The 26,886-nt window shown below is 43.3% G+C and overlaps 1 protein-coding gene across 1 annotated transcript; it reads right to left on the reverse strand.

Annotated features, from left to right (window-relative positions):
* Positions 1–1,435: 1,435 nt before the first annotated feature.
* LOC104962422 (metallophosphoesterase MPPED2-like) lies at positions 1,436–5,585 on the reverse strand. Its single transcript, XM_010790856.1, has 4 exons — positions 5,421–5,585; positions 5,180–5,300; positions 3,567–3,680; positions 1,436–3,331 (listed from the first exon to the last, which is right to left on the reverse strand). Exons 1-4 carry the CDS (start codon positions 5,583–5,585, stop codon positions 3,213–3,215), a joined length of 519 nt encoding a protein of 172 aa, XP_010789158.1. The 3' UTR covers positions 1,436–3,212.
* Between the last annotated feature and the right edge of the window lie 21,301 nt (positions 5,586–26,886).

The raw sequence follows: 26,886 nt of genomic DNA on the forward strand, positions 1-26,886 counted from the left end.
TCAGCCTGCCACTGATTTTCAACCAGAAAACTTAGCAAACAGAGATCACAGCTCCTCATATCTTTTCAGAAACTGGACAAAAGTTAAACAAGTACAAACCACAGACTGTCTGTGTCATGGCGAATACAGTCGCTGGTTTATTTATGTCTGTAGGCCGTTGTTATGAGTGTGGAATGAGCATATACAACGTTAGCTTAGCCTGGTCGACCCAATCTCCATTCAGAAAACAAGCATTTTAAAAGGTTTTTCGCCTGCCGTCTTTTCTGCAGACTTGTCAAGCATTAATTCATGGTTTTTACTAAACGGTATCAGTATTTTGTTACTTCGGCATCATTTAGAAACGTGTATTACAATTTAATCACGGTAAAATATGTTCATTTTGTTGTAGTTGTAGCTCCCGAGCCAGCGCGTCTTGTTTGAATGATGCGAGTAAACACAGCTGGCAGCAGCGGTGAAACTCGAGCGATTAGAGCGAAGTCACGTCCGGTGTGAACGCAGCATTACAACGACCCCTGATAGATCTCGCGAGAATGTGTATAAATATAGATACATTTTCATAACAAAACAATGGGGTTGCTATAGCAATGGTAAATCGTTGTTAATAATTATTGTGAGGAATAATTAACATTAACATGTGATCAGACAGTCCTTCACATACAGTAAATTAATATGTATTCTGATTATTATTAATAATAATATCATTAAAGGTGAACCGTGCAATTATGTTATTCAGGAAGTTTGTATCAAATATAGCCCTTCGTATTACTCAGTACCGTTGAATTAGCCCTCGGTGACAAAAAGGTTGGTGACCCCTGCACGTACCTTTCTGTGTTTTTTTTTTTGTAGTGACGAATGAAGTTGGATGTTGTGGTGGTCCTGTAACTGATCTTTATGCTGCAGACCCTGCATACCGCTGTTCTCTTCTTATTACCGTCATCGACTAAATAATCCTTGAATCCAAACTTCACTATTTTTGGAGTAAAGCGAGTCGCTGCCATGTTAACTGAGACTCATGCCATTGCCTTCTAGTGGGTTGCCAGGTTTGCGCGCATGGCGCTATAATCACGTTGATCGAAAAAACTAACGTAATATCTCAATAAAAAACAAACGCAAAATATTTAATTTTAAACAGTCAAGTCCTTTCAAGTCATCCATCTCAAGCTTAAGTCAAGTCTCAAGTCATGAATACCAAGTCAAAGTCAAGTCTTTTATCAATGTTAGTCAAGCAAGTCTCAAATCAAAAAATATGTGACTCGAGTCAAGTCATGTGACTCGAGTCCCCACCTCTTCTAACTACAGAGGGTGAAAAGAGGTGCTGCAGCACGGGCAGTGTGAGAACAATAAAGAGCTTTTTTTTTAACCTTAAAGCATGGAAACACGTCACAGTAGAGACACAACATACCTTTAAGATTAGGATTCAAAACGAAGACAAAGGTTGATAAGTAAAAATCTTGCAATTTTATTTGCATATAAAGGCAGCTAAATATATCACAATGAACTGAAAGAGAGAACTAACATTTCCATGAAGAGGGATACAATCAGAGAAAGAGCGAGAAAGGAACAGAGCACGGGAAGAGCATTTACAGCGGCAAAGTTGAGACAACTATTGGCAACATTTTTTTTGTGCTAGCAAGATTGCATTTACACACAGTGCAAAATTAGAAAAAAGAAAAGCAATAAAACACAAATACTATCAGATGTACACTTTAAAAGGACAGCTTTACCAGGTTTAGGCAGGCGTGTTGTTGGGAGCAACCAGCACCTGTTGGATTGTGACTGACAAATGTTCCTCTCTCATCCAAAATGAAAGTCTACCCTACTGGCAGAGTCCGTACAAAAAACATTAAAGAAAGAGCGTCTGATGGGAGCATTAAAGAAACAAGTCAATTATACTGGTGCATACAGAAGAAAATGCACCAGATTTTCATTTTTTTTGTCAAACACTACTTTTAGTACAGATGTTTTACAACATGAATATATAATATATATTTATATATATTTTATACATACATTTTCCAAATTAGATCAGAAATCCATAATGGGATGTTACAAAGTTAATTTTAAGGGCTGTAATTTGATAGCTTTCTGTCCCTGCGTTGGTCAGGTGTTGTTTTGCGGGTAATAAATAAGGACTTTTCTCTGAGCTCGCAGAGAGTGGGGCTCTAGCTGAAACATTAAAGCTAGTTTAAGGCAGCGTCCCTGTCAGCCAATAAGAAAAGAGGAACTGACGAGAGAAAAATAATTGATCTAAACACAAAATATCAGATGATACAACATAAAACGATGGCATCCATTGTCCGGCCAATGCAAGCCAAACATAAAGAAATTGTACAAATTCACAAAGCATCATTTATCTTACAGATCTGACCAATATTTATCAAGAGCAAGATTGTTTAACCACAAAATCCCCCAGAAAAGGAGAATACCGGTGTTTCTTGCAGCTCTGTTTCAAATTCAACCAAATTAATTTGACATTGCATACATGTAGACTTTGTCACTTATTTTTTTAAATATGATTTTTCCAAATTAACAAAGACATGCAGAATTGATGGTACTAGGGTACGGAGGGGACAATCATGTTGATATCCCTCATGATTCGCCTGTCATTATGACATTTACTTTTTTGTGACAATCTAACACCTTATGTCAGAAACGTAAACTTGAGTTAAAACCCCCAACACAAATATTAATTTGTTAAAGAAATAATGTGTGAAAAAATGAGCTTGTTTTGTAGAAAATAACTTTATGAAATCTTAATCAGAGAAAAATGTTTCCTAAAATCATTGCTCTCCTCAGATAATTTCCTGGATGATGTTGTCACTTTTACTTGTATTTGTAAAGTGATTAAAAGAAACCCGGAGATACCAAAAATGCTAACTTGCATGATGCAATTCTCAGAATGAATGAGATTAAATAACGTTGTTGTTCCTCTGGAGAAGAACAAACCCTGATATCTGCCACCACGCTGACTGGAAATTGACGCAGGAAAGTATTGTTGGAAACAAACACCGGGATTCTCCTTTGACCCTCCCCGACAAACCCCCCCAATCCCCGCCCCACATCTCCACATCTTCTCAATCTCAACAACAGCTTGGAGAAGACCAAAAAGTTTGCAAAGAAACACTTATAGTTTTTTTTTTTTAACTTGACATATTTATAGAAAAAAAAGGAGTTTATGGTGCACTGGCCCCTCCCCGCCCCCTCCTCTGGTCTCAGGAGCTGGAGGGGTTGGGCAGGTCGAACACGATGGGGGGGTTGGTGGGCTGGAAGCTGACGGTGCAGGTCGATGAGTTGACGAACGTCGTGAAGCCGTCCGTCATGATCCCGTAGCCTGAGGGGGGGGGAGGAGACAGACGTCAGCAACAGGAAACATGCAACACTATACACTCAGGGAGGACAATTCTGATAAAATCATTCCACCAAATCTGTAATTTTTGTGCTAAATATATTTATTTTAATTAAATGTACTCTTGAAATTCAATATTTTCTTAAGAAATATTAAGTTCATCTGCTTTTTTCTTTTTCTTTTACATTTTCTCGTTTAGGGTTATCTTTATTCTCAGTACCTTCGTGTATGCCTCCGAAGGCATGAAGTTTGGGTCGCACCCTCTTCTGCACCGTGTTGAGCAGCTCCACACAGCCGACCCGCTGCAGCTCCTTAGGAACCCAGTCTCGGAAACCTACACACAGAGACATGTTAGGAGGTCAGGACGTCTCAGTTCCACAGACTTCAGTTCCACAGACTTCAGTTCCACAGACTGCAACACGTGACCTTAACTAGGTGGGTTTAAAATAAAGCAGCAGATAATCTGACCATCAATAAAGTAAAACAGTGACGAGCAAGAACCTTTTTTTTTCTCCTTAAAATGTGTTATTTAGGTGAGCTGAACTTTAATGAGGCGTGAGCTGTTCTTCGAGTGTTAAGGGATTCCAATTTATTTTTCTGAATCTGGTTGTTATTCATTCCTGGCTCTGATTCCTATTGTACGTGTATGGAAAAGAAAAAAGTCAGAATTCTGGCTTTTTTCTCAGAACAAAACAATTTTTTTTTTTAAATGTATTTAAAGATCAGAATTCTGAGAAAAAAGTCAGAATTCTGAGATTAAAGTCAGAATTCTGACTTTTTAAAAAAAATCCTCCCAAAAAAAGAAATCATGTGGCCCTAATCCTCCTCCGTATACGTGACATTAGAAATGTACTTTATAATTTTTATTGTTAAAAAAATCTTCTTTATTTAGGCTTCAATATGCTATCACTTGTCCTAAATGCCTACGTTTTCGTTATAAAGTAATAATTAAGAAACAGATATTCTCTTATATCTTGCTACATACATGCTCAAAGTCTCTCCTGCTGAAAATGCTTTGTCATATTGGACTTCCTCTCCTGCATGAAGTGCAATAATTATATTTTGCTTAATCAGTTCTGACCTGATGAAGTAAACTTTTGAGCTCTAACTGAGGTCAGCCCCAACTGGTTTTTATATTTTGGCAGTATTTTCGCCCGTTTAGAACCAAACCTTGATACTCAGTGAATGAATAAACACCACTACTGTTTACTAGCCTTTTCCCCTTTTCCTGAGTTTACCAGTCAAACACATTCTTGCTTATGCAACTCGTTCTTCAGATTTCTTCGTCTTTTGTGCAACCCTTATTTTTATTCAATTAGTTTTGTCTTCTAGATTTGGAAAACCCTCCTACATCTTCAACATCCCCCTCCCCCCAGCTCTCTCTCCTCTCCCATGGTCTCTCTCCAATCGTTTGCAGCGTCTGTCACAATGCTGCAAACTCGAGTTTCCATGCAATCAAACCGCCACAGCGGCGGCCGCAGCAGCAACCCTTCGTAGGCGAGAGGAAAGGAAATCACTCAATAAAGCCAGATGAAGAGCACAACAGCAAAAAAAATAAACTGGGGCCCAAACAACTAGAAGGAAAACTGAATCAGTGTGAAGTGAAAACAAAAAAAATATGTATTTTGTATTTCATAAAGTCAAACACAAATATTAAATCTGACTCTAGATACTGCTGGATTTAAATGAAAACAGTGTTGGCTTTAGCGCACACACATCTACACACGCCGCCTGCTGAGACGCCTCCAGTGACTCCATACAGATTTGGAATAATGAGGCACAACCTCATTAGATATGGTGATGAGGGGGCTGTGATTGGTTAATTGGACTCACCGAGCGGAGGTCCGTGGGTCATCAGGATGTCGATGCCTTCAGGGACGAGGTTCCATTTATCCAGCAGAGACTGACCCCGAGGCAGGTTGAACCCCCAGCCGTTGAACCACGGAGTCCTGCAGAGACGGAGGGAGAGGGATCACATTAACACTGAGACTCCACCATGATTACGGCACAGAGATCAATTGATATCTGGGAGCAAAAAGTATTTCTGAATTTATGCATATCCCTTTCATCTTGCCAGGGGCGGAGCTTCAGGGGGGGCTGTAGGGGCGGGGCTCCCCGGGCCCGGGACGGTCGGGACCCAATGGGGGCCCGTCACCGAGGCAGCAGGCTCCGCCCCCGAGATATTAGCCGGCGGGCCCTGCTGCCTCGCGCCACTGAGTGCACTGACGTTCGTGGTCATATTAGGTATAAAGCATTGTAGCCTATAATATGAGTTGAACTTGTGCTGCTATTTTCACACTGACATTTAACATTAAAACATGAAAAATTGCAAGTAAATCCCTTCTATTGTCTCCAAATGTATTTTGGGTAAAATCGTCATCAACAGCCGTCCATCAACATCATACGTAAATGAACGTCAACGTCATCATCAATCACTTGTCATTCAACAGAGCACTGCCTAAGCATGAGCAGTTATAAACACAAAAGTGGAGCTACAAAACGCAAAGAAAAAGATAAAAAGGACCAAGGAAAAGCCAAATTGTCCAAGCTAGATGGATATTTTTTTCGCCCTACTCCTCCTCCTGCGGGAGATGAACCTGAAGTTGTTGCCACTGCCAGCCGTGTTTCATCCCCGAGCCCCAGCCCGCCAACAACGTTAGTGGGGGTTAGCCAGATTTACAGGTAGGCTACAATCACGGACACACACTGTCAACAAGAAAATGTGAGTTTGTGGTAAATGTTGATATCATGGTTGTTGTTACTTCGTGTAGCTCGGCCGCCTAGCTTATTTCCTTTTCTGTCTCTCGGCTGTAGTGATGATGATGATAATAATAATAATAATAATAATAATAGACTCAGCAGCTGCTAGCTGCTCGTCTAGAGGAGAGCCAGGCCTGACGCTTGACCAGCCGCACCCCTCCCCTCCAGCTCCTTACCTGCTGCGCCGCAAGGTGAAGAAGTACCGGACACTGGGAATGAAAGCAGCAACAGGTCTCCTCCTCACGCTACTCCTACGGGTGAAACTCAGACCACGGATCATGATGTGTCCTGCAATTATCCTCTGGAGCGTTTTCCGACTGATCGGGCAAACTATTTTGAAAACATTGAGGACGTCAATATCAAAAGATATATCCTTAAAATGGGCCCATGCAAACCCAAAGGTCCATTTCCCAAAGACAAGGATAACCGTTGCTTTTCAGAAAGCTATTACACCTCCACCACTAAAGTTGGGATGAAATTTCCACGTAGCTGGATGTGCTATTCCCCAAAATTGGACTGCTGCTACTGTGAGCCTTGCTGGCTTTTTGCCAACCGAAAGGCACCGTTCTACAACAATGCATGGGTAAACGGAATAAAAGACTTGAAACATCTTTCTACTAAAATTGAGAGGCATGAATCCACTCAAATACACCTTGGTGCATGCGTAGTATATGAGCAGTGGAAAACCAACGGCACAATAGACGCTGACATGGAGAGGAATGTGCGTAATGCCGCCCAATTTTGGAGACAGGTCGTGGAGCGCATTGTTAATGTAACTCTCACTCTAGCTTCAAGCAACTTGGCATTCAGGGGCCATCGAGAGGTTCTAGGTCAGGGAAAAGCTGGCAACTTTTTGTCAATAATAGAATTTTGGCTCGCTACGACCCTGTTTTGAAAGAGCTAATCAACGGACCAGAAGGGTCAGTGAAATACCTCAGTCACCAGATTCAAGATGAGATTATTTACATATTATCTCAACGTGTGAAAGCTGACATCATTGATGAAATAAACGAAGCCCATTTTATTCCGTCATCATGGACACAACGCAAGATAGACCAGTTGAGTCAGGTTTACCGCTATATAACTGTTGTTAAGAACGACATGGATATTGCAACAGATATACAGATCAATGAAGTCTTTTTGGGTTTTGAAGTGACTGAAAGGTTCATCAGCTTCAGAGCTTTGAAAACAAAATCCTTGGTTCTATAGAGAAAAACGGATTAGATCTGTCTAAATGTCGCGGACAGGGCTATGATGGGGCGGCTAATATGAGTGGTGTGTATTCAGGCGTGCAAGCAAGAATAGCCGAGAAGGAGCCCCTTGCACACTATGTTCATTGCGCTGCTCATAATCTCAACCTAGCACTCAACGACTCTGTTAAAAATGTCCCTGGAGTGAAGCAGTTCTATGACACTGTAGAGACGCTCTACAACTTTTTTGGTCACAGTATCAAACGAATGGGCATTGCTCAGTGAGTTAATGACGCCAGAGAGCAGAACTATCACATTAAAACGCTTATGTCCCACTCGCTGGTCATCTCGCCATGATGCGCTTGTTGCGTTAAGGCACAGATATGGAGACATTATAAAAGCCCTCGTCAAAATATCCCTTACCAGTGACAAAAAGGATGAGCGCAAATGAAGCAAGTGCACTCAAGAATGCCATAAGCAAATTTAGCTTTCTATTTTTGGTCAACATGCAGACCAAGATTTTGGAAAGCATAAATTGGTGCTTCACATTTTACTGCAAGCAAAAGACGCGGATATTCTCAAAGCATCTACTCTACTGCAAAATGCCATCAGTGTTTTTGGTGGAGTATAGGGACAATTTGATGAGGCGAAGTCCGCCACTCTTTGCCCTGGCTACTAAATGGGAAGTCAAACACAGTTTGAAACAACCAGGGCAGGAAAGTTAAGAGACACTTTGATGAACTTTCTGAAGACAGCCGCCTCACTGACGCAGAGAGCAACTTTCGGGTGACCGTTTTCAATGGCATGTCTCGATATAATCATCCAGCAACTGTCCAAGATCACACCAGCTTAAATGCAACTGTGAACATGTTTGAGGCAATTCACCCCAACACACTACTAACAAGCAAAGGTTGAGATTTACACCAAGCTGCCCAGCGGCTTAGAGAGCACTACAGTCGGACATCGCCGGCCAGCTTCCCTGGCCAGGCTGTTTCTTTCAGAACCTGTTTCAGGGACCAAATACAAAAACTAAAATCTGTCGGCGGATCTGGGTAAAAATGCTCATTGTTTTACAAACCCAGCAGTAACATCTACATTCAGTGAGGTTTGCACCAGCCCTCATCTTATTTCTGACTCTTCCTGTGCACGTCAACCGCCTCCTTCTCTCTGCCCGCAAATTCACAACACTCATGCAAAACGTACTTGAGGCAGAGCCCCACGATCGGGAACCGGCGAGAGACTGAGCTGGCACTCGGCCGCTTGCCTGTCCATCAGAAAAGACAAGACGCCAGAAATTGGACATACAGCGGATTGTTGACGAGTTCGCGGAGCGCAAGGCTCGCCGAGTGCCCTTCAAGTAGTGGTGAGTACACTTCAAATTTAATTTGTACAGTAGCCTACTTGTACGTGAATGTATGGGCCGCCGTGCCAATTTTACACTGCTGTGCTCTCATGGTGGCGGATGGCTGTCCATGGTGAATGGTGTGTCAGAAATGTAGTCATTTTATTAGGCTATGTTTTCGTTGTCCTTGTGGTTTGTTGGACTTTATGTCATGTTATATCATTATTATCTCTGATATATATTTCGTTTCTATACCCTTTACAGAGACGAAATCTTAAATATTACACCTTTTCTTTAGTTACTTTTCTTTCAAACATTGTTTTAAATTGTAATCTTACTGACTGAGCGACTTTTTACGCACGAGCGTCAGATTACCACCCCGGACTCCCGATATTTTTGTCAAGCTTTATTGGGTTTAAAGGGCCCGGTCATGTGGCCCCGCCCCCCGGCCCGGGTCTGATATGTGCCGCCAGTGCATCTTGCTATTTCTTAAAAGCGGCAAGCAACTCTTGTTTTAAGTGCTTACTGTTATGTTTTGTTTCCTTATTAACTAGATGTACTTCATCCATTCACTTCTTGAGACGTTGATGCATGTTCAGGTTTAAGTTTTTTTGTGCTAGGTTTGTCCGAGTTTAAATAGGTAACATTTATAAATGGTAAATAAATACTGTACATTTAAGACATTGAATGCAATGTAAACAATGCAAACGTAACACTCAGGGACACACTCATTGCATTTCGGTGTGTGACATTGAACAGCTTTGGTTCGGTAACACATTTGATTGGTTAGCTGTGGACAGTACAACCAGATGTAAACAGAAACATGACACATTGTCACCCTAAACATGTGTTTTAGCGAGTGAGACAGTGCAACATAAGCATGAATTCACCAGCAGGAAACAACCTTTACACTTAAAGCAGGAAGTGAAAATACACGAGGGTTACATTTGAAACAAGCACCTTAGAATGGTCGGACTGTTGCCTTGAATAGGGAGCGTTTGGTTTGACGCACCCTATTGGTTAGAAGAGGCTTTCAATTCAAAGAGGCATGATCAAGTTTAATTAATTTAAGAAGCCAGAAATATACGAGGCCTTCTAGAAAAAAGTAAAGTAGTGAATTTCTAAGCAGCAGGGAGCCACATCATGTGTCATCCCCCATCCCCACTGCTACTCAGGCTGCAGATTGATTGACAGCAGCCGGGCCACCTCCGGCAGCCTGGATGGGAGTCTGCAGCTCGGGGGTGACAGGCAGCGTCTCAGCCTCCCCAGCAGACACAAAGAGAGCCCGATGTGGCTGAGTGGGAATGAGGGATGGATGGATGCAGGGGGGTGAAAAACGGATGAAGAAATAAAGCGTGCCGCGTGGAGGTTGGATACAGGAGCGGGGGCGGGGGCTTCCGAGGGGAGAAAAATAAATCGAGTGGAGGCTGGTTGATAAATTGAGCCTTCATTTATCACAATAGTTGTAATGGCAGAAGAAGGCTGACAAGAGAGGAAAGGAAGATAGATTATCAGCACATCATTCCTCAGTATATAAGCTGACCTACTGCAAAAAGCCCAGAAAGAAATCCTTTCATTCTAGTTTTGCAGCAGAAGAGGCGCTGATGAAAAGATGATTTCCACTCTTTTATTCCCAGGTTACTTCGGGACAGACCGCTGAGTTCCGAGAACTTTCCGGTCACTTAGCGATGGTGCTGCGGATGCTATTTGACCGAGGGGAAATCAGGGCTCCACAAACATCAATAGGCTTTGTTACAGTGAGGGATAGCTGCTCTGGCGCTAATCAATACTCACTGTTCCACAGGAGGGCCAGCCTCAGCACACTCTAGATGTGTAAAACATCTCGACCCCTTCTGGTTTTTGAAACACAAGCAAACTCTCAGCTCAAAATAAAACACACAAAAAAATTCAGCGTGGTGAGAGAAAAGAGCATTCTCAGAACCGCCTCAGCCAGTTTGGGTCTGGTGCTTGAACAATATTGAGTGTTTGCGCGCTTCACAAAAAAATGAGGTGATGGCGGCGGACCTGAAGCTCTGTCTTTGATTTGCTCGCTCAGTCGTTGCCTCGTTCTCTCGCTCGGTGGAGAGCTGAGAAATTAGGTTAGAAATGAAATGTGAGGAGTGCACAGGGGAGTGAAGGCCACAGACTGAACTGATTAATTAGAACTAATCACACAAATCGGAGCTAATGGAAGTCTAATGGATTACTGGGAAGGCTCGCCACTTCACGGATGGATCTAGCGCTGCTGTGGAGGAACTCAGAGAGTGGTGAATCAGAGCCGAGCTGGCCAGGTCTGCCGGCTGCACACGGGCAGGCTATTTGTCTGGCGCTAGTTTTGACTAATCGCAACAAGGCCATACTTTGAAAAATGGCAAACGCATTTATTTCCCCCCCATTTGGAGAAACAAATTGTGGTTTCAGGCAGCACAAATAAATAAATAGCTGCAACGTTGAATTTGCTCCGTGTTTCACATGTTTTCCCCTGCATAAACACATTCATCAGGGAGATGAAACATAACCCCTGACATGAGCCGAGGATCCGCAGCTAGCCAAAAAGGTCCTGACTGCATGCAGAGCGAGGCGCTGCAGCTCCATGCCACAATGGCCCCATTGTCGGCTGTCTGCCTATGAAATATACCTTCCATGCAAGTGCATTTGTTAACCTCCGCCAAGATTAATGACATCCCGGTCACATAAAGGAGAGATTGTTTCCTGTGTGGCTGTGACACAGGTTTTATTATACTGTACTACCGAGTGTGTGTGTGTGTGTGTGTGTGTGTGTGTGTGTGTGTGTGTGTGTGTGTGTGTGTGTGTAGTGGGCAGAGTGGACGTCCACCAGCATCTGAGTAGGATGAAGTGTTGAACAGAATGTACATTGCCAGTGTCTCAATCTGTTCTCAGAGTGTGTATATGTAGATCAGCTTGTATGTGTCTGTGTGTGTGTTTGTGTTTGCGACTACATTAGAAGCAGAGTCTTTCCTTGACACTCGCCATCTGGAGCGCGTCGCTGTGGCAACAAAGGAGAAGCGTCTGGAGGCAGGCACAGTGGGAAGTAAAACACAGATCACGGAAATAGAAGTAGAAGTAAGAGAAGCAAGAAAGAATGAGAAGAGGTGTAAAGAACGAGGTAAGACGTAGTCATGTGGTCATGTGGTACCACACCAGACGATGGTTTCAAGAAATACAAAAATAAAACTTACTTTAGGAAATATTCTTTAAATACAAAAATGCAGCTTCAAAAGGACGTGAAGCCCGTAACCATGGTAACTGGGACATGTAACGATTCCTCCCCCACTCCCCCCCTGGGAGTCAAACAGTGGAAACAGGTTCAAATGTGCAGCCTGGGCCGGCAGCGGAGGTGAAGCAGACAGAAGCCATTTAGCCCTCTTGTGCAGAACGTCAATATTCAATTAGGCCGGTGGACATCATTAGGACGGCGGGGCAGCGTCTCTCTGGGCGTGACATCGCTCTTAACCCCTTACACCCCCCCCCCCCCTACTCTCTCTAGGTCCCTAGACAGAATATGATACCCCCTAATAATACACACACGCACAAAAATGCTTTGTTCCTCTCATTACGCCTATTTAATCCGACTCCTCCCCCACTTGATGGATCATTTTAACAATTTTCTTACACCTCACTGAAGTGTCTTTGACGTTTTTGTGTCAGTGACCCAGAAATGACGTGCTGGGTGCCATGGTCTTGTAATGAAAGTGTATTGTACTGATCATCATCATAAGGCGATACTATTTTAATGAATGATGTTATTCAAATGAATTGGATTAAAAAACAATACAGGTCAAACCCCGACTCTTATCAATAACGTCCTGATAAATTAAATAAAACACTATGATCCCAAACCACTGATCATTTTGCTGAAAATCTCTGAGGTTACATATTCTCAATATTTTTCTTTTTACCCTCTCTAACCTGCTGTTTCTTTACTGCCTGGCTTTCTCCCTCTATGTGCTCCACACATTCAGGTCAACCTCTCTTGTACCCTGTTCCTGAACTACACAAACACACACAGGTTCTTTCATTTACCCTGTGCAGGCAGACTGTTTACCAAACAGGGTGCAGAATCTCGGTGTGTCTCATTCAACACACACCTGAGACCCAGGAGAACAGACCCCACAACACATACTCTGGAAAGAGGAGGCAAATACTGTCTGACTGTTTGTACCATTACAGCTGTAAAGACCCTGACTGTATTCATTTCTGCAGCCTAAAAACTTCCTGTGTACAAGTGAAACCCCCCCCCCCCCACCCAAAAACAAATTATGGAGGAAATGTGTTTGAATCCAAAGAAGTTTGAAAGGGAACAACACACACATGCACACAGATACATGTCCCTGCACAGCGAGACGGAGCGCTGTGTCTTTGTTTTGGTCGTGTTGACAGCAGCGATAAGATCGAAGCATGTCTCAGGTAGAGTATGAACCTCCACCTAAAAGCCACAGAACAGTTGCACCCTGGGATATCAGGAACAAGCCCTACCGTGACCAGCCCAGAGATAACAGCAGAGAGAGGGAGAAGAGAAGGAGAGTTGAGAGAGTGTGTGTACAGGTCCAGCGATCCATCCTGTCTGACCTCTGAGTCAGAGCGGCCCCGGGGTCAGCGGGGGGAGGGGTCTAATTGATCAACCTGTCAGAACCAATGAGGAGGGCCATGTTAATGGGACTTTTATAAGCCCCGCGGGACGCACCACCTGACCCTCAGAGCTGTATGAGTATTTGAAAAGCAGTCAGTGCATGTACTGTGTGTGTGTGTGTGTGTGTGTGTGTGTGTGTGTGTGTGTGTGTGTGTGTGTGTGTGTGTGTGTGTGTTTGTGTGCGTGTGTGTTTGTGTGCGTGTGTGTTTGTGTAATCCCACAGCACAGCTAGCCTTATTAAAAGGAGCCAAGTGGAGACTCTGGCTGGGTTTTGACAAATGGCCTCTCAACACCAAGGCCACCTTTGCAAACTTTGGGGACGAGGTAGAAGGCGAAGACACAAGGGTGAAGGGGCCGTATGTGTATGTGTGTGTGTGTGTGTGTGTGTGTGTGTGTGTGTGTGTGTGTGTGTGTGTGTGTGTGCTCCAGCACTAATAACCTGTGCCTAGTGACTGATGGAGTGTGCAATGGATTAATCTCGCTGCAGACATGCTGCCAAACGCAGAGGCGCTAAGGGTTAGCAACCGGACTTGGCCCGCTTAGGAAAGGCTACAACCACAGGGACGAGTTGGTTCAAACTCATACACTTACACACACATTCACACACTCTTTCTCCCCAGGGTGTCTCTCCACGCTGAGATACAGCCAGCTGCAGTTTGACCTGCAGGCCCTAATGTAAAACAACCGCTGCATCAGCCAGCAGACGCTCCGCAGCACACACAACTGTGCCGGCAGCTTCCAGCCATCACTACATGCAGGTCTGAGAGCAGCACAGAGAGAGGAGTGAGAGGAAGAGAGAAGATAAGGGCAAGAGCCCAACATTGTAGCAGGAAATCAAATGAGAAGAGATGGTCAGAGTGTATCCCCGGCCCTCATTACATCCCCCTCTCCCTTCAACACACACTCATACTCTCTCCGGATCAGCACAAACATCAAAGCAATCAAAAACTAGAGACTGAAACTGCTTATCTGGAAGTGTGACTCAATTAAATTTACTTTATTTTCCATGAGGAACTTCATTTGTGCCGTGGATAAATGAGATGTATAAAGCATGCATACAATTAAATACGTGCCCAATTCACATTTAAAAGCTAAGGTTAAAAACTTTGAGTAAAAGCTGGAGGCAGTCAAAGTGCAACAATTAATATTGACAGAGTGTAAAAACAATTTAAACCCAATAACATTTACCCCCTCAAGGGAAGACGCCATTGCATCTGACAGGTTACATTTGCTTTACAGGGCTCTGGTCTGACACCATTTAGTAAACATGCCTGACAGTGTTATATAGGCTGCACCAAGTTTGTCAAAATAGGATACTAGTGAATAAGGTCTCACGGAAGTGATTAAAACTAAAAATGCTGCCTTGGGAACACTTTGTTACATAAATAAAACACATGACAAAATTAGCAAGAACCACAGGTGGTGGAGAAGAACTCGCAGTACTTGAATTGTTTTGGGTTTTTTCTGGTATTTGTTCTGATTTGTCAGAAACTGCTTTGAAATAAACACCCTTCATATTAAAACACAACTAAGACATTCCCAAAGACATTCAAGACATGCAGGTGCAGAGCTGTGGATGTGGCAGGTGGGGTTTGGGAGGAGCCATGAGTGTTATGGGAACACGGATGTATCCACATGTCCAACATGGAATACAAATACTTTGAAATGTGGATATGGACTGTCAGGAAGCTGGGCATGTCTGAAGAAACTGGAGACCAAAGTAATAACGAGGGGGGGGCTTTTCTGAGAACCTGTATGGGGGCAGGGGCCGCAGCCCATTCAACCTGCCCTGAGACACAGGGACAAGGGTCCCATTACCCTGCTCCAGCCTCGACCTCTGTGAACTTGATCCTGGGGAACAATGTAAGAGGGGGAAGGGTGGAATAGAGGAAGGGGGAGTGAAGGGAGGCAGGGCTGAGGATAATATCTCTGGGAAATAAGTGAGCTTTCCTCAGTGACAATAACTGCTGGACAAGGTTTCATTTCCCAGCTCTGCTCCAAGGGCCGGGCGGAAACCTTTTCCTCCGGGTTTCAAACAGGGAAAGTTGAAGGTGAATCGAAAGAACGCACTCCATTACACAGGTGTGTCTTTCAGGCCGTTTCAAAGCTGAACCCTTTCTTTCTGAGCACAAAGACTGCAGCTCCAGGTCTGCAAGTTAATTGAAAAAGCTTGAACATTTCAAACTTTCATTTATGACATACAATACTGGGAGCAGAAAGGAGATGAAACAAAATTATTTAAAAAAGGACTATTGTGTGATTTGGCCTTTGCTAGTCCTTGTGAGAATTCAGGGCGAATGCTGAAGGTCTGCGGCTCTATAGACTTGAACTGCATTTTACCAGAGGAGAAAAAACTCATAATGAAATTCTTTGAACAGAATAGCCCAGAGGGTGACATAAGAAGTTGGGACACTCAGACTTCAAATCTTGTTAAGCCGGATTGTGAAACACCAAAATCATTCACTCTTCTTCTATACATTTTCTATTATTCCTCTTTCCTACTCTGTGCTTGTGTTATCGAAGGTGAACCTGCTGTTCCATGCTAGCCTCCCTCCCCTGCACTAACATTGTTGGACAGTTAAATAAATCAAACATTGGTTGGAAAGAATCAGAGATATTGTTTTTTGTATTCCACACAATCTTCTTCTTTGTTGCTTATTAGGCTTGGAGTCTATATAGAATTTTTCTGAGTGCCTGCAACCATTTCAATTGTTCCCAATGAGGAGGAAGCATGTTTTGTGTGTACTGCTGGTTGAAATTATCTGATCTTTCAGAAATGTGCTGGTGTTGCCACTGTTGATGATCCAAAAACGCTATGGATAGACAGCCTCCCCCCAAATTGAACCAACAGTTCAGTCGGAGGTTCAGGTCATGGTCTCTGCTGATGTAGCTCCGACCTGCACTTTTAAGCCCCATGTCCACACATGTGGACACATTGCATGCATATCTGGTGTTGTCGATGCAAAAATTAAAGCATTTGAACAAATCCTAATTTACATAAATTCAAAACCTGCATAAACTGGTTGTTGACATCCAAATCTATAACTTTAAGGATGCTGAGTTTTTTTCTTTTCTTAAATAGAGCATATTGCATCAACTACATCATGACATTACCTCAGTCTATTGTCCATCTTTGAATTTACAAGATTCTCTGATGTGTAACGAATGTCTATGGCCAAATTGTTATGTTTTCAAAAAACCCTCTGTCATCATGAAGGGATTGATCAAGCTAATCTTTGATATGTGAGACCTTTTGAAGTTATAATGATTACACCCTATATATTAAACTTCATATTTCCTAATTCTGCTTAACAGACATTAAAGATGTACATTAAAGGTGCTCTGGCTTACACAATGGGCTTTTCTTGACAGTCTGATGCAGATGATTGATCTTTTTATTATTTGTAACTGTGGAACAACTTTCCTTCTGAGGAAAAGTAGTAGAAAGAAAGCAGCAGCTTCTCACATCAGGGTATATGCAGGAATCCTGAAGTCAAATTGAATACCTTTTAAGACCTTTTTTAAGACCCTTTCCATACATTTTAAGACCTCATCGCCACTTGGAGTTTTAACCGGTTACAATGGCGACACACTTTACCTCACATTGACTATACACAGTATTGATTGTCCTTCCTCATTATCTTCCAACCATTTGGACGCAGACTTGCATTTCCCCATAACGATGTTGTTTCACAACCGGCGTAAACGGGCCTTCATGCGCTATCAAGCAGTGAGCGTGCGATGTCCTGTTCAGGTGACATCAAATCCAACAGGATGCCATAAATAAACTACACACCTACGCAATGATTACATTCAGGCAAACTTTAGAATACAACCTCTTTGGACAATTGATATACTTATTGAAAACAAACTACAAAATGTAATAACTTGGAAAATGCCGTTTAATACTTTTTAATAGCCTTAATTTTCGCTAAATTGATTTATCAACTTTTAATACTTTTTAAGACCCCGCGGACACCCTGCACATATTGCTGTCAAAAAGCCGGGAGCACAACCTGCCTTGTCCTGACATGACAGACCGACCAGTGTTTGCTGGAGAAGTCAAGGGGGGAGGACGAGGTGTTAAAGGCAACAGGAAGAGCCAGGGGGTCGATCCACTGCAGATACATGGCACTCTGTTCGCGGTTATTGTGTGGACCTCACAACGAGTGGATGCTCACCGGGACACGGAGACGCAGTGGCAACAATAGGCACAGGAAAGCACACAAACTGGCATTGTCAACCTCATGGGTTTGTATACTCAGAGCCGGAATACAGACAAAACAAAAACACACAAGGCTGAAACGGGCAGCCTGTCAGACTCAGGAGTTGGACAGAGGTACCCATAAAATATAAACCATGAAAACACACTAAAGGTTCATTTAAATGCAGTTGTTTTAGGGGAGAATGGTGGAAAAAGAATTTCAGTCGAAGATCTACAGATATCAATCTGTCTAAAAGATTGTGCTCTTTTGCCATTCATTTGGAATATTCCTTAAAATAAATGTCCTAAATATAGCTGACTTTTTCTTCCATTGTTGGTTGTTTGCCTGATCACTGAATGGAGGTCCTAGTTTGCCCAGTTTTTATTTTATTTACGACACTTCAGCCCTGCAGACACCTGGGGGTTCCTACCACCCACATCGGGTGTCTAAATCCAGTGAGTAGAGATAAGCAAAGTGTCGTCCTTGCCGCTGAAGCTGTGCAGAGGTCAGCCGGAAGGAAGGGCGGTGCTGCAGGACGATGTGAATGCTATCACCGGCGAGCAGCAGCCAGTCGGTAGGCTGCCCTTCTGTTTATAGAGCTGTCGTTGCCGCCGTGATTGATGGCTCGCTACAGACAATCCACATCTCCCTCACGGGCCACAGAGTGCGGTGGGAGACGGAGTGGGAGAAACCGAAGTGTGTGAGAGCGTTTGTGTGTGGAACACTGGGAAAAGAGAATACTGGGAAAAACAGTTCCAGCTGTGGTGAATGTTTAATCCATGATTTAGTCCTACACTGTAAAATCTCATGATCCATTTATTTAAATCAACTTTGTATCGTGCCTCCTATGTCCTTAAATATTGTTGTCAGTTTCAAGGCAGGTGATCTTGAATTGTCAAATTGCATTATTTTGTCGTTATAAAATGTCAGATTAAATAACTGAAATTAGCCAAAGTATGAAACTATGAAGTTCAAGTTTAGGTAATTAAAAAATGAAGGCGGTGTGGTAAAATATAATGTTTATGGACCCAGAACACGACAGCTATATTTGATATGTGATCTTTTACAATCATTTAACCGAAACTCTTATCAAAAGCGACTCATTATAAATGTATTTAAACCTGTTGGCACAACCCAAGTGCAAAAATGATGCATGTTCATCAACTTTATCAATACGCTGCTCTACCTCAAGGGCTACAAACACAAGGTTATTCTTTAGGTCAGTTGTCGGTTTTCAACAAAACATATGAACAGTTTCTGCAAACAGTCTTGAAAATCTCATTCAAAATCCAGGGGCATTGATTTGATGCTACAGCAGCATACACTCTCCTGGGAAGCCTCTCAATAATCTATTTACCTTGGCTGCAGGAACTTTCTCCCATTCAGCCACGATAACACCAAGTGATGAGGTGATACTGTCTGACTAGTTTTAGTTCATCCAAAACATGTTGAATGGGGCGGAGGTCAGGGCTCTGTGCAGACCAGTCCTTCCTCTGAAGCAAACTCAAACTATTTCTTGAGGAGTTGGTTTTGCACAGAGTGACATTGTTGTGTTAAAACAAAATGGCCTGGCCCAAACTGTCATTGTGCGCTGTGGCTCCTTTCACTGGAACTATCCATCTCAAACCATGCAGCAGAGTCCCAGAGTACACACTTTCTATTAGTCTTCAGTGTGTTTATACTGTATTCCTAACGCAGCAATAGTACACTGTTTATAGAGGACCAATCTTCAAGTGTGGACTGCTTTTAGAGGATAACTAAACTGCAAAAAATAACACCATATATCTGATTCAACTCCATTTAAAATTATTAACATTTCTTCCTTTTAAAACTTGCCATAAAACACAGTGGAGCTTGCACTTCTTTCCTTTCCATCCAAGACCTTCCAGTACTTAGCATCTCTCCTTTTGTATCCAGACTTTTTGTCACTGATGGTATTACTTATTCATCCAAGCTTCGGCTGCGCCTGCACTTAGGATGGTGACCTTTCACACTGAACTCTACAGAGAATAATGGCCAAGACAATCAGGTACACTTTGAGCTGACATCTATGTGTAGGTAGAAAGAAAGAAAAAGAGCCAGCGTGGTAAAAGGTGCTGGCTGTTACATAGTGAGGTAAAAGGTGCAGCTGGGGACACAGGGCTTCCTCTGCTTTTCAAATATTTATCCCCTCATAGCGTGAGACACCGCATGGGACGGAAAACAAGACTGAGCCCTGCTGGGTCCAGGATCTGCCGGTGTACACACTCATACATACCACGACAAACACAGCAAAGAAAAAAACAAACAGATGGGAAGATTCAGATGTCAGAGACATACACGCGCCCCGGTTGTAACCACGACCAAAGTGTTGATAATGATGAATCTTATCTTTGGTCTGAGCAGGTAGCCTGAGGTGGGGTTCAGGGCCGGAGCAGGGGACCGTCTGCTGACAGTTCGCCCTCACTCCCCGGCTGGTTGCTGAGCCATCTTGGGCACCAATCCAGGGGATTGTGATTGCGATTGCATTTTATAGCCTCAAGGAGCCTCCTCGTGTCATGTATCCGTCCTCATGTCGCAGGCATCTGCTTAGCTCTGGGCTCTTCAAGTCCCCCCTGTGCTCCCTGCTGGGCTGAATCGTTTGATTAAATCTGCATTGCTCCTAATCATACTCAGAGCTCCTACCTTCCAATATACCTACTACTCCCTCACTGCCAAGAGACATGCTTATGCTTTTAGGGGTTTTGCCTTTCCTCTCGGGAGTTATATAGGTTTTTGGGCATGTACATGGTCTGCAAAGGCTAAAATCCTAAAGTCCTCTCCCACACACTCCCGCCCTGCCTGAAACACCTCCATTGGACTCCTTTGTTTACTTCAGTAACATAGTAATCTCACTATGCAACATTGTACATGATAGGCTAAGGGGCGGGACATCTCTAATTAGTTGACAGAGCCTGCCAGCTAACCAATCAGAGCAGACTGGGCTTTGGTTTCAGACACAGGGGGAAAAGAGGTGCTTGGCAGGCAGTATGAGAAAAATAAAGAGCTTTTTGAACGTTATAGCATGTAAACATATCAGAGTAGAGGCACAAAATACGAACATGGAAATGATCATAACAGACCATTTATGTAAATATATTTCATTTAAATTAACACGTTATTAGCCTGTTCAATTCTCAGAAACATGGAACCTATTTATTACCGCTTGCTCTCCTACCCCATCACTAAAGTATTCCTTATCAAGGTGACTAACCTGCACAGCCATTCGCTGCAATGCTATTCATTTCTTGTTAGTTAGTGCAGGTAGGCTGTTAACAGGCGACGTGCCATTAATTGTGCAGGTACAAGGGAAAACGTGACCCTGTTTCAGAGAGCTGCGGTGCACCGCCAACACCCTGCCGCTGTGTGTTTAACGGGCCTCATAGGGGAAAGAGTCTCACAGTGTGTTTACACAGTGGCATCTCTGAGCTGGTATTAATAATAGAGCCACTTAGCATTCAGAGGCACCGGTCTCAGCCACGCTGTTTGTTTCACAGGTCATTAAATGTATGCCGCAGCCCTAATGTTCATTACAGCAGCAAACTGGCCAGGGGTCTGTAACACTCGCTCACTGTCTTTAATCCCCCGCTGTATTCCTCACACCGGCTTTCTTTTCATCCCTGGCTTATTCTCCCGCTCTCACATCCCAGTACAATTTCTTGACAACAATCTTTTCCGGGTTTAATTAAAAGGATTCCACCAGTCTTCCTCCGACTTCATTATTTTACCACCTCTCACAGGCAAACAGTTTAATTCAAAACAAACCTTTAGAAATATTCTAGAGTGAAACAAATGTTCTTGAAAATCTACACCCTTCACAATTGTCGTTCTTCCACCTGTGAGAGCTGTAGCTGCTGCACAGAGCTTCTGCTGTGAGGCCAGTTCTGCCAGTTTCACCTTGGTGGGCGAAGCTAGCGAGAGGAAGCTGATCTCTGCTCCGGCTTAACGGCTGGTGATTCCTCTTCCACTGTAAACAAACCAAAGTCACCAAGCTAACCTAGACTAGAGGTCACAATGATAGACAAAGGCACACAATGGCAAAACTAATTAGGGGTTTTTATAAGGATTTTACTGAAATGACAAGACCGGAAGACCAGAGGAATTTGTATAAGCTAAAAGGGAAACATAAATAAATAAGTTCATGATACAGGCAGATTATTTTCTGTTTTGGTTATTAAATCTTCTCTTTGTCTGTTTTTATACTCCACTTGTCTCTCTAAACCCGTTTCATCAGGTGCTTCAGCAGACAAACATTGATTTTACCCATCTGAAAAAAACACAGACTTCCTGACGTAGGGGGGAAGATTTAATGTGGAGACAAGATGGGGGTTTAACATGCACACACACAAATAAACACTGCGTGAAATCAAGTTGCAACCACAAACAGCAGACTGGTCCCACAGGCTCAAACCGCCCACCAATGCCTTCATTATGCCTTAATGGGACTGATTATTCTCGCTACAACCCCCCCCCCCCCACTGTCTCACAGTCCTGCCGGAGAAAACACAAACGTTTTAAGGAGCGAGCAAACACTTTGTTTAATCTAATTAATCCTCTTGGAAATGTAGCGCACTTTGAAGGCCGACTTTAAAGCCGCTGGAGGAAACCAACAGCATTGACACGCAGAGGAAATATTTCCTTGTGGGTGATTTTCTGTCAGTCTTTCTGGTATATTTATTTCAGTAAAGGCTAAAACAAATTATAAAAACAAAAAGTAGATATTAACCTTATAGTCTATCTAGGAGCTAATGGTTTATTGTGTTTCTTATCCAACATCATTTGGTTTCTTGGACAAAGACCCCGACTGAAACCAGAATTGAAGATCAGAACCGACATTGATATATTGAAGTGTTACACTCTGTGGGAACTGGATGATCTCACCCTGTGTGTCTGTCATTACATGCATCTGTCGTCCCCTGTGCCCTGAGTCTGAGCGTTTGCAGTGGAGGATCAGAGGCTCTGCAGAGCGTCGAGTCGTGTGGCTCTCTAATTAAAGCTGACGCTGCCACTGAAGCCCGCCAGCCCCCGGGTCAAAGGTCACCACGCAACCGCAAGCAGGTAGCCAGCCAATGTGAAACAGGCTGAAAGGCAAGCAGCCACCACCGACAGCCTCTCCACCTCCTTAACCTGTCCTCCTCCCCCACCGGTCTCTGCTACTTCTTTTCTTCCTCTACCTCTCCGTGAAGAAAAAACACCCGCCTGCACACATTTATCCACTCAATGACATGGGAGAAGAAGAATAGAGGCCGAATAGAAAAGTAGGAATGAGGGAGGGGAGGAAGAGGAAAGGCTTTTCAGCCTATAGGAAGCTTGCACTTCAGAGCCCTTTCAGCGCAATGAAAGAGCGAGGACCTCGCTGCAAGGGTGCAAGGCCAGCATCGGAAGGCCAAACGAGTCACGAGACCAATAAATAGTATGAGAGGTAACTTTCCTCGTATGAATGATCCAATGGTCTGTTCACCGAAACAAAAGCGTGCTGTTGACCTTTGACTGTCCATTTTTTTAAAGCAAAGTGGAACCGGACCTCGTGTGTTTTCCTGGTATTAAAAAAAGCTGGCGCTGGCTGAGGGATCAGAAGCGCTGAAGAAAGCCATTCATCATGATGAAGAAAAAAAAGGAAAAAGGTCTCACCCACAGAGTAAAGAGTCCCTCCTTGTATTTGGTCAAGTACAAGTTAACCAGAGTCACATGGACTCAGAGGTCTCTTGTTTACAGCCAGGGTTATAGCAGCACGTCAGGAGGTCAGACACTGCAGAGGAGGGGAGTCAACAGCCTGGTCACTTTCCAGTCTGTTTCTGTGCTGCTCAGCCTTCTGAACACGAGGAACTGCTTGCTGTCAGATGTCAGCATCCACCTCTCTTTCCCGCTGCCTAGAAACACTCACGCTTTGAGGTCGCTTCCAGGAGTTGATTGGGGTCACATGCTCACTCCAAACAATCTGCACTGCCGCTCTTTTCTTGTGGTTTATTTGATATGGACCAAACAAATATAAACTGACACACTGATTACACAATTGCAATGTATTGCAACAGATGTGATGATTTTGAAAATTGGAAACAACCATCCCTAGCGGGGCTTTTGTATCAGCATAAATATAGAGAATACCATTTAGGAAGTAGAAATTAGTATATAGAAAAAAAAGACATCTAAAATCTACAGGTCTTGTTATTGTTATTTTGGGACGGGTATGATTTGAGAAAAATATGATCTTATTTAATCATTTGTTATAAAAGAAGCCAAAATCTCTTGTACTACAGATTATGTAAAAACAAGATTCTTGCAGAAAATATATAAATCTGCTTATCTGATAAAAGAATAATAAACATGACAGTTCTTTTTGTAGGTACCAGAAGTATGTTTGCACAATATGCAGCTAAAATATTGCAGAATACCTCATTTCTGTCCAAGCAAGAAACACGTCTACACTTTCACGCTGGAACCAAAAATAGCTGAAGGTGGGTTGCATTTCCTTTTAGTCTGGCGTTAAGTGTCTCGCTGGGGATGGATGGATGTGTCTCATACTTGAAGAAAGAAATTGCGAGCTTCAAGATAAAAGATAGAAACCACATTAGGTGAAAAGAGAGAGCCAGATCTATACATTCACCTCACAACAGACAAAGAAAAAGATGCTCTCAAGCAGCTTTTTATCCATTATTTTCTGTAAGTTTGGTCACACGTGTAGAATAAGAAGAGAGACAGCTCTTTATGTCTGTCTCCATCAAAGACACACACACACACACACACACACACACACACACACACACACACACACACACACACACACACACACACACACACACACACACACACACACACACACACACACACACACACACACACACACACACACACACACACACACAGTGATTACCTCCCAGCCGGGGGCCTTATGTGTATTGTAACCACAGTCTGTCCACGTTGTCAGGGACAAACACCGATCTGACCTCAGAGCAGCCAACACTCTGCTACACATCTAGAGAGCAGAAACAAACCCAGCTGTCTCTCTTCATCAGTCTCTGAGCGCTCAGCTTTTGGTTCACATCACACAAAAAGGTGGGAAACCCTCACAGGAGACTGTCAGACTAGACCAACACAAACTCAACACAGAGACAAGCAGAGCAGGACGTCAAATTAACTACACAGAGGATTTGTATAAGCCAAGCAGACAAATGGCCTCAAAAGAAGGTTCACCGTTCCAAAAATCCTGAGATGTTGATGACAAACTAAATGATGTGTTATTATTATATTTATATAATTCTACTATTGGATCAAAGGTGTCAAGAAAATGTCCACTAAGTCCTTGTTTGTGTAAAAAAAAGTAATTAGGGAAAAGGGATTGGAAATAGAGTGCAGCAAAGGACGTTTTCTTACTGCTGGGAATTTCTTTAAGTTTTCCTGTGTAAGAAAATAATCTGGACATTATACTAAAAGGACTGTTTCTTGAAGGCTTGCAAACACAGCAAGCCTCCAAACTGAGTGATGTGATTCCACACTGTCAGAAGTCATGACAAATGGATTCACTCCTTCTGCATCACGAGAAAGACAGATCGAGCAAACTAAAACTGGACAAGGGCTGCATTTAAAAAGAAAAAAAAGAGCAAATGTGAACACCAGACTAAATGACTTTTTTCCAGAGAGTCTCGTGTTGTGGCCTGGATCTTTTGGCTGTGTCAGCCTTTTCCAGGCCTGACAGAGTGTGATGGAGCTGCGACCCGTCGTGAGGCAGACCTCTGGCTGCCCGGCCGGTGACTGATGCACACCAGGCCGCGGAGGAGAGCTTTATTAAACGACGACGAGGAGCCATCGCTCTCCCTCTGACACATTGGGGGCTCACCTTGGGGTGGGATGCGACGGGGGGGAAGGAGGAGTCAAGGGAGATGTGAAACATTTAATCCATTTGTATGAACACACCTTTGATAAGACGTACAGCGTTTGTTGGATTCTTTCTTTCTCAAAACGTGCTTGTTGTGTGACTGTATGTGCATATGTGACTGTCTCTCTCTGTGTGTGTGTGTGTGTGTGTGTGTGTGTGTGTGTGTGTGTGTGTGTGTGTGTGTGTGTGTGTGTATGTGACTGTCTCTGTGTGTGTCTGTGTGTGTGTGACTGTCTCTCTGTGTGTGTGTGTGTGTGTGTGTGTGTGTGTGTGTGTGTGTGTGTGTGTGTGTGTGTGTCATTTAGCAGGGAACGCTGTGAGTCGACATACCGCAGAGCGAGCGTGCGATGACAAATCCATCACTTAACCCTCTCATTCAATCTTTTGACACACACTGAAAAATGCTAAACGCACATACACAATCAACACACACATGCTACACCTGCAGACCTTGACAGCCTGCGAGAACAAAACCGCCAACGCACACACACACCTCCTCCGAGCCTTCGTCAGCAGCTGCAGGAGGCTCCAAACAGTCTGAACATCCCGCATCTGTGAGCGCCCACCTGCAGCCGCAGCAGCACCCCATGGGTGCAGCAAGCAGGGCCAACAACAACAGCAGAAATACGCACATTAAAAACCACACAGCAGTGTCCACAATGATCCGGCCACAGTAACAGATGCTTGACGACCTCCATTTTATGCTCCATTAAGTAAAGGTGTCACATTTTAACATCAATAAATAATTATCTCATTAATCTTGAAACATTGCTGTAATTAATGTGACACGGCTGTCGACTGAAGACATTTCATTTCCCATAACGTAAAAATAAAAAGGCTTTTTTTTGTAGCTCGACAACCATTCTTTATTTTAGTTTCCTTTGGAACCAAAGCTTTTTAAACCTTGTAAACGTCCGCAAGGGATAAAGAAATAAATATTGATTCAGCTACAAAACTGTAATGTTATTTCTTATCTACATAACTCCTGAATCAATATTTAAGACAAACAATTACCGTCTGCATGGATTCCAGAGGGAATTAGACGCTGACATTGTTTTTCTATAGCACTAAATAATAATCTCTGTCTATTACAATTGTACATCCAACACTGGATTTTAATGAATAAATACAAATATCCCTGCAGGAAATAAAGGCATTCGTCTTGGGTGGCAAATACAAACTATTTTTATCCACTACATGTTTTTTTTTCCAACCATAGTTGGCATTTCAGAAGCTCAGAAAGTTTGACTTTACTTTAACTTTCTGCAGAGTGAAATAAGCCCTTGACTTCTTGGTGACGGACATTTGTCAGGACCCATTGCCTCATCGAGGTAACGCTGCCATGTGCTCCCACTATGTGAGAGAAAACAGTTTGTCTCACTCAGTGTGTGTGTGTGTGTGTGTGTGTGTGTGTGTGTGTGTGTGTGTGTGTGTGTGTGTGTGTGTGTGTGTGTGTGTGTGTGTGTGTGTGTCTGTCTGTCTGGTGGGCAGACTGCCAACA

This window comes from Notothenia coriiceps, unplaced genomic scaffold (assembly GCF_000735185.1).
Source record: "Notothenia coriiceps isolate Sejong01 unplaced genomic scaffold, NC01 NC01_scaffold00034711, whole genome shotgun sequence".
In the NCBI taxonomy this organism is placed as follows: Eukaryota; Metazoa; Chordata; class Actinopteri; order Perciformes; family Nototheniidae; genus Notothenia; species Notothenia coriiceps.

Bases quoted from the DNA above. Each gene is read 5' to 3' on its own strand.
- LOC104962422 (XM_010790856.1), bottom strand. From the start codon at position 5,585: ATGACCACGAACGTCAGTGCACTCAGTGGCGCGAGGCAGCAGGGCCCG. The intron at 5,301-5,420 runs GCAAGATGAAAG...TCCCTCCGTCTC, and splicing joins CCCCTGAAGCTCCGCCCCTG to TGCAGGACTCCGTGGTTCAA. The intron at 3,332-3,566 runs GTACTGAGAATA...CCCCCCCCTCAG, and splicing joins CTTCGGAGGCATACACGAAG to GCTACGGGATCATGACGGAC.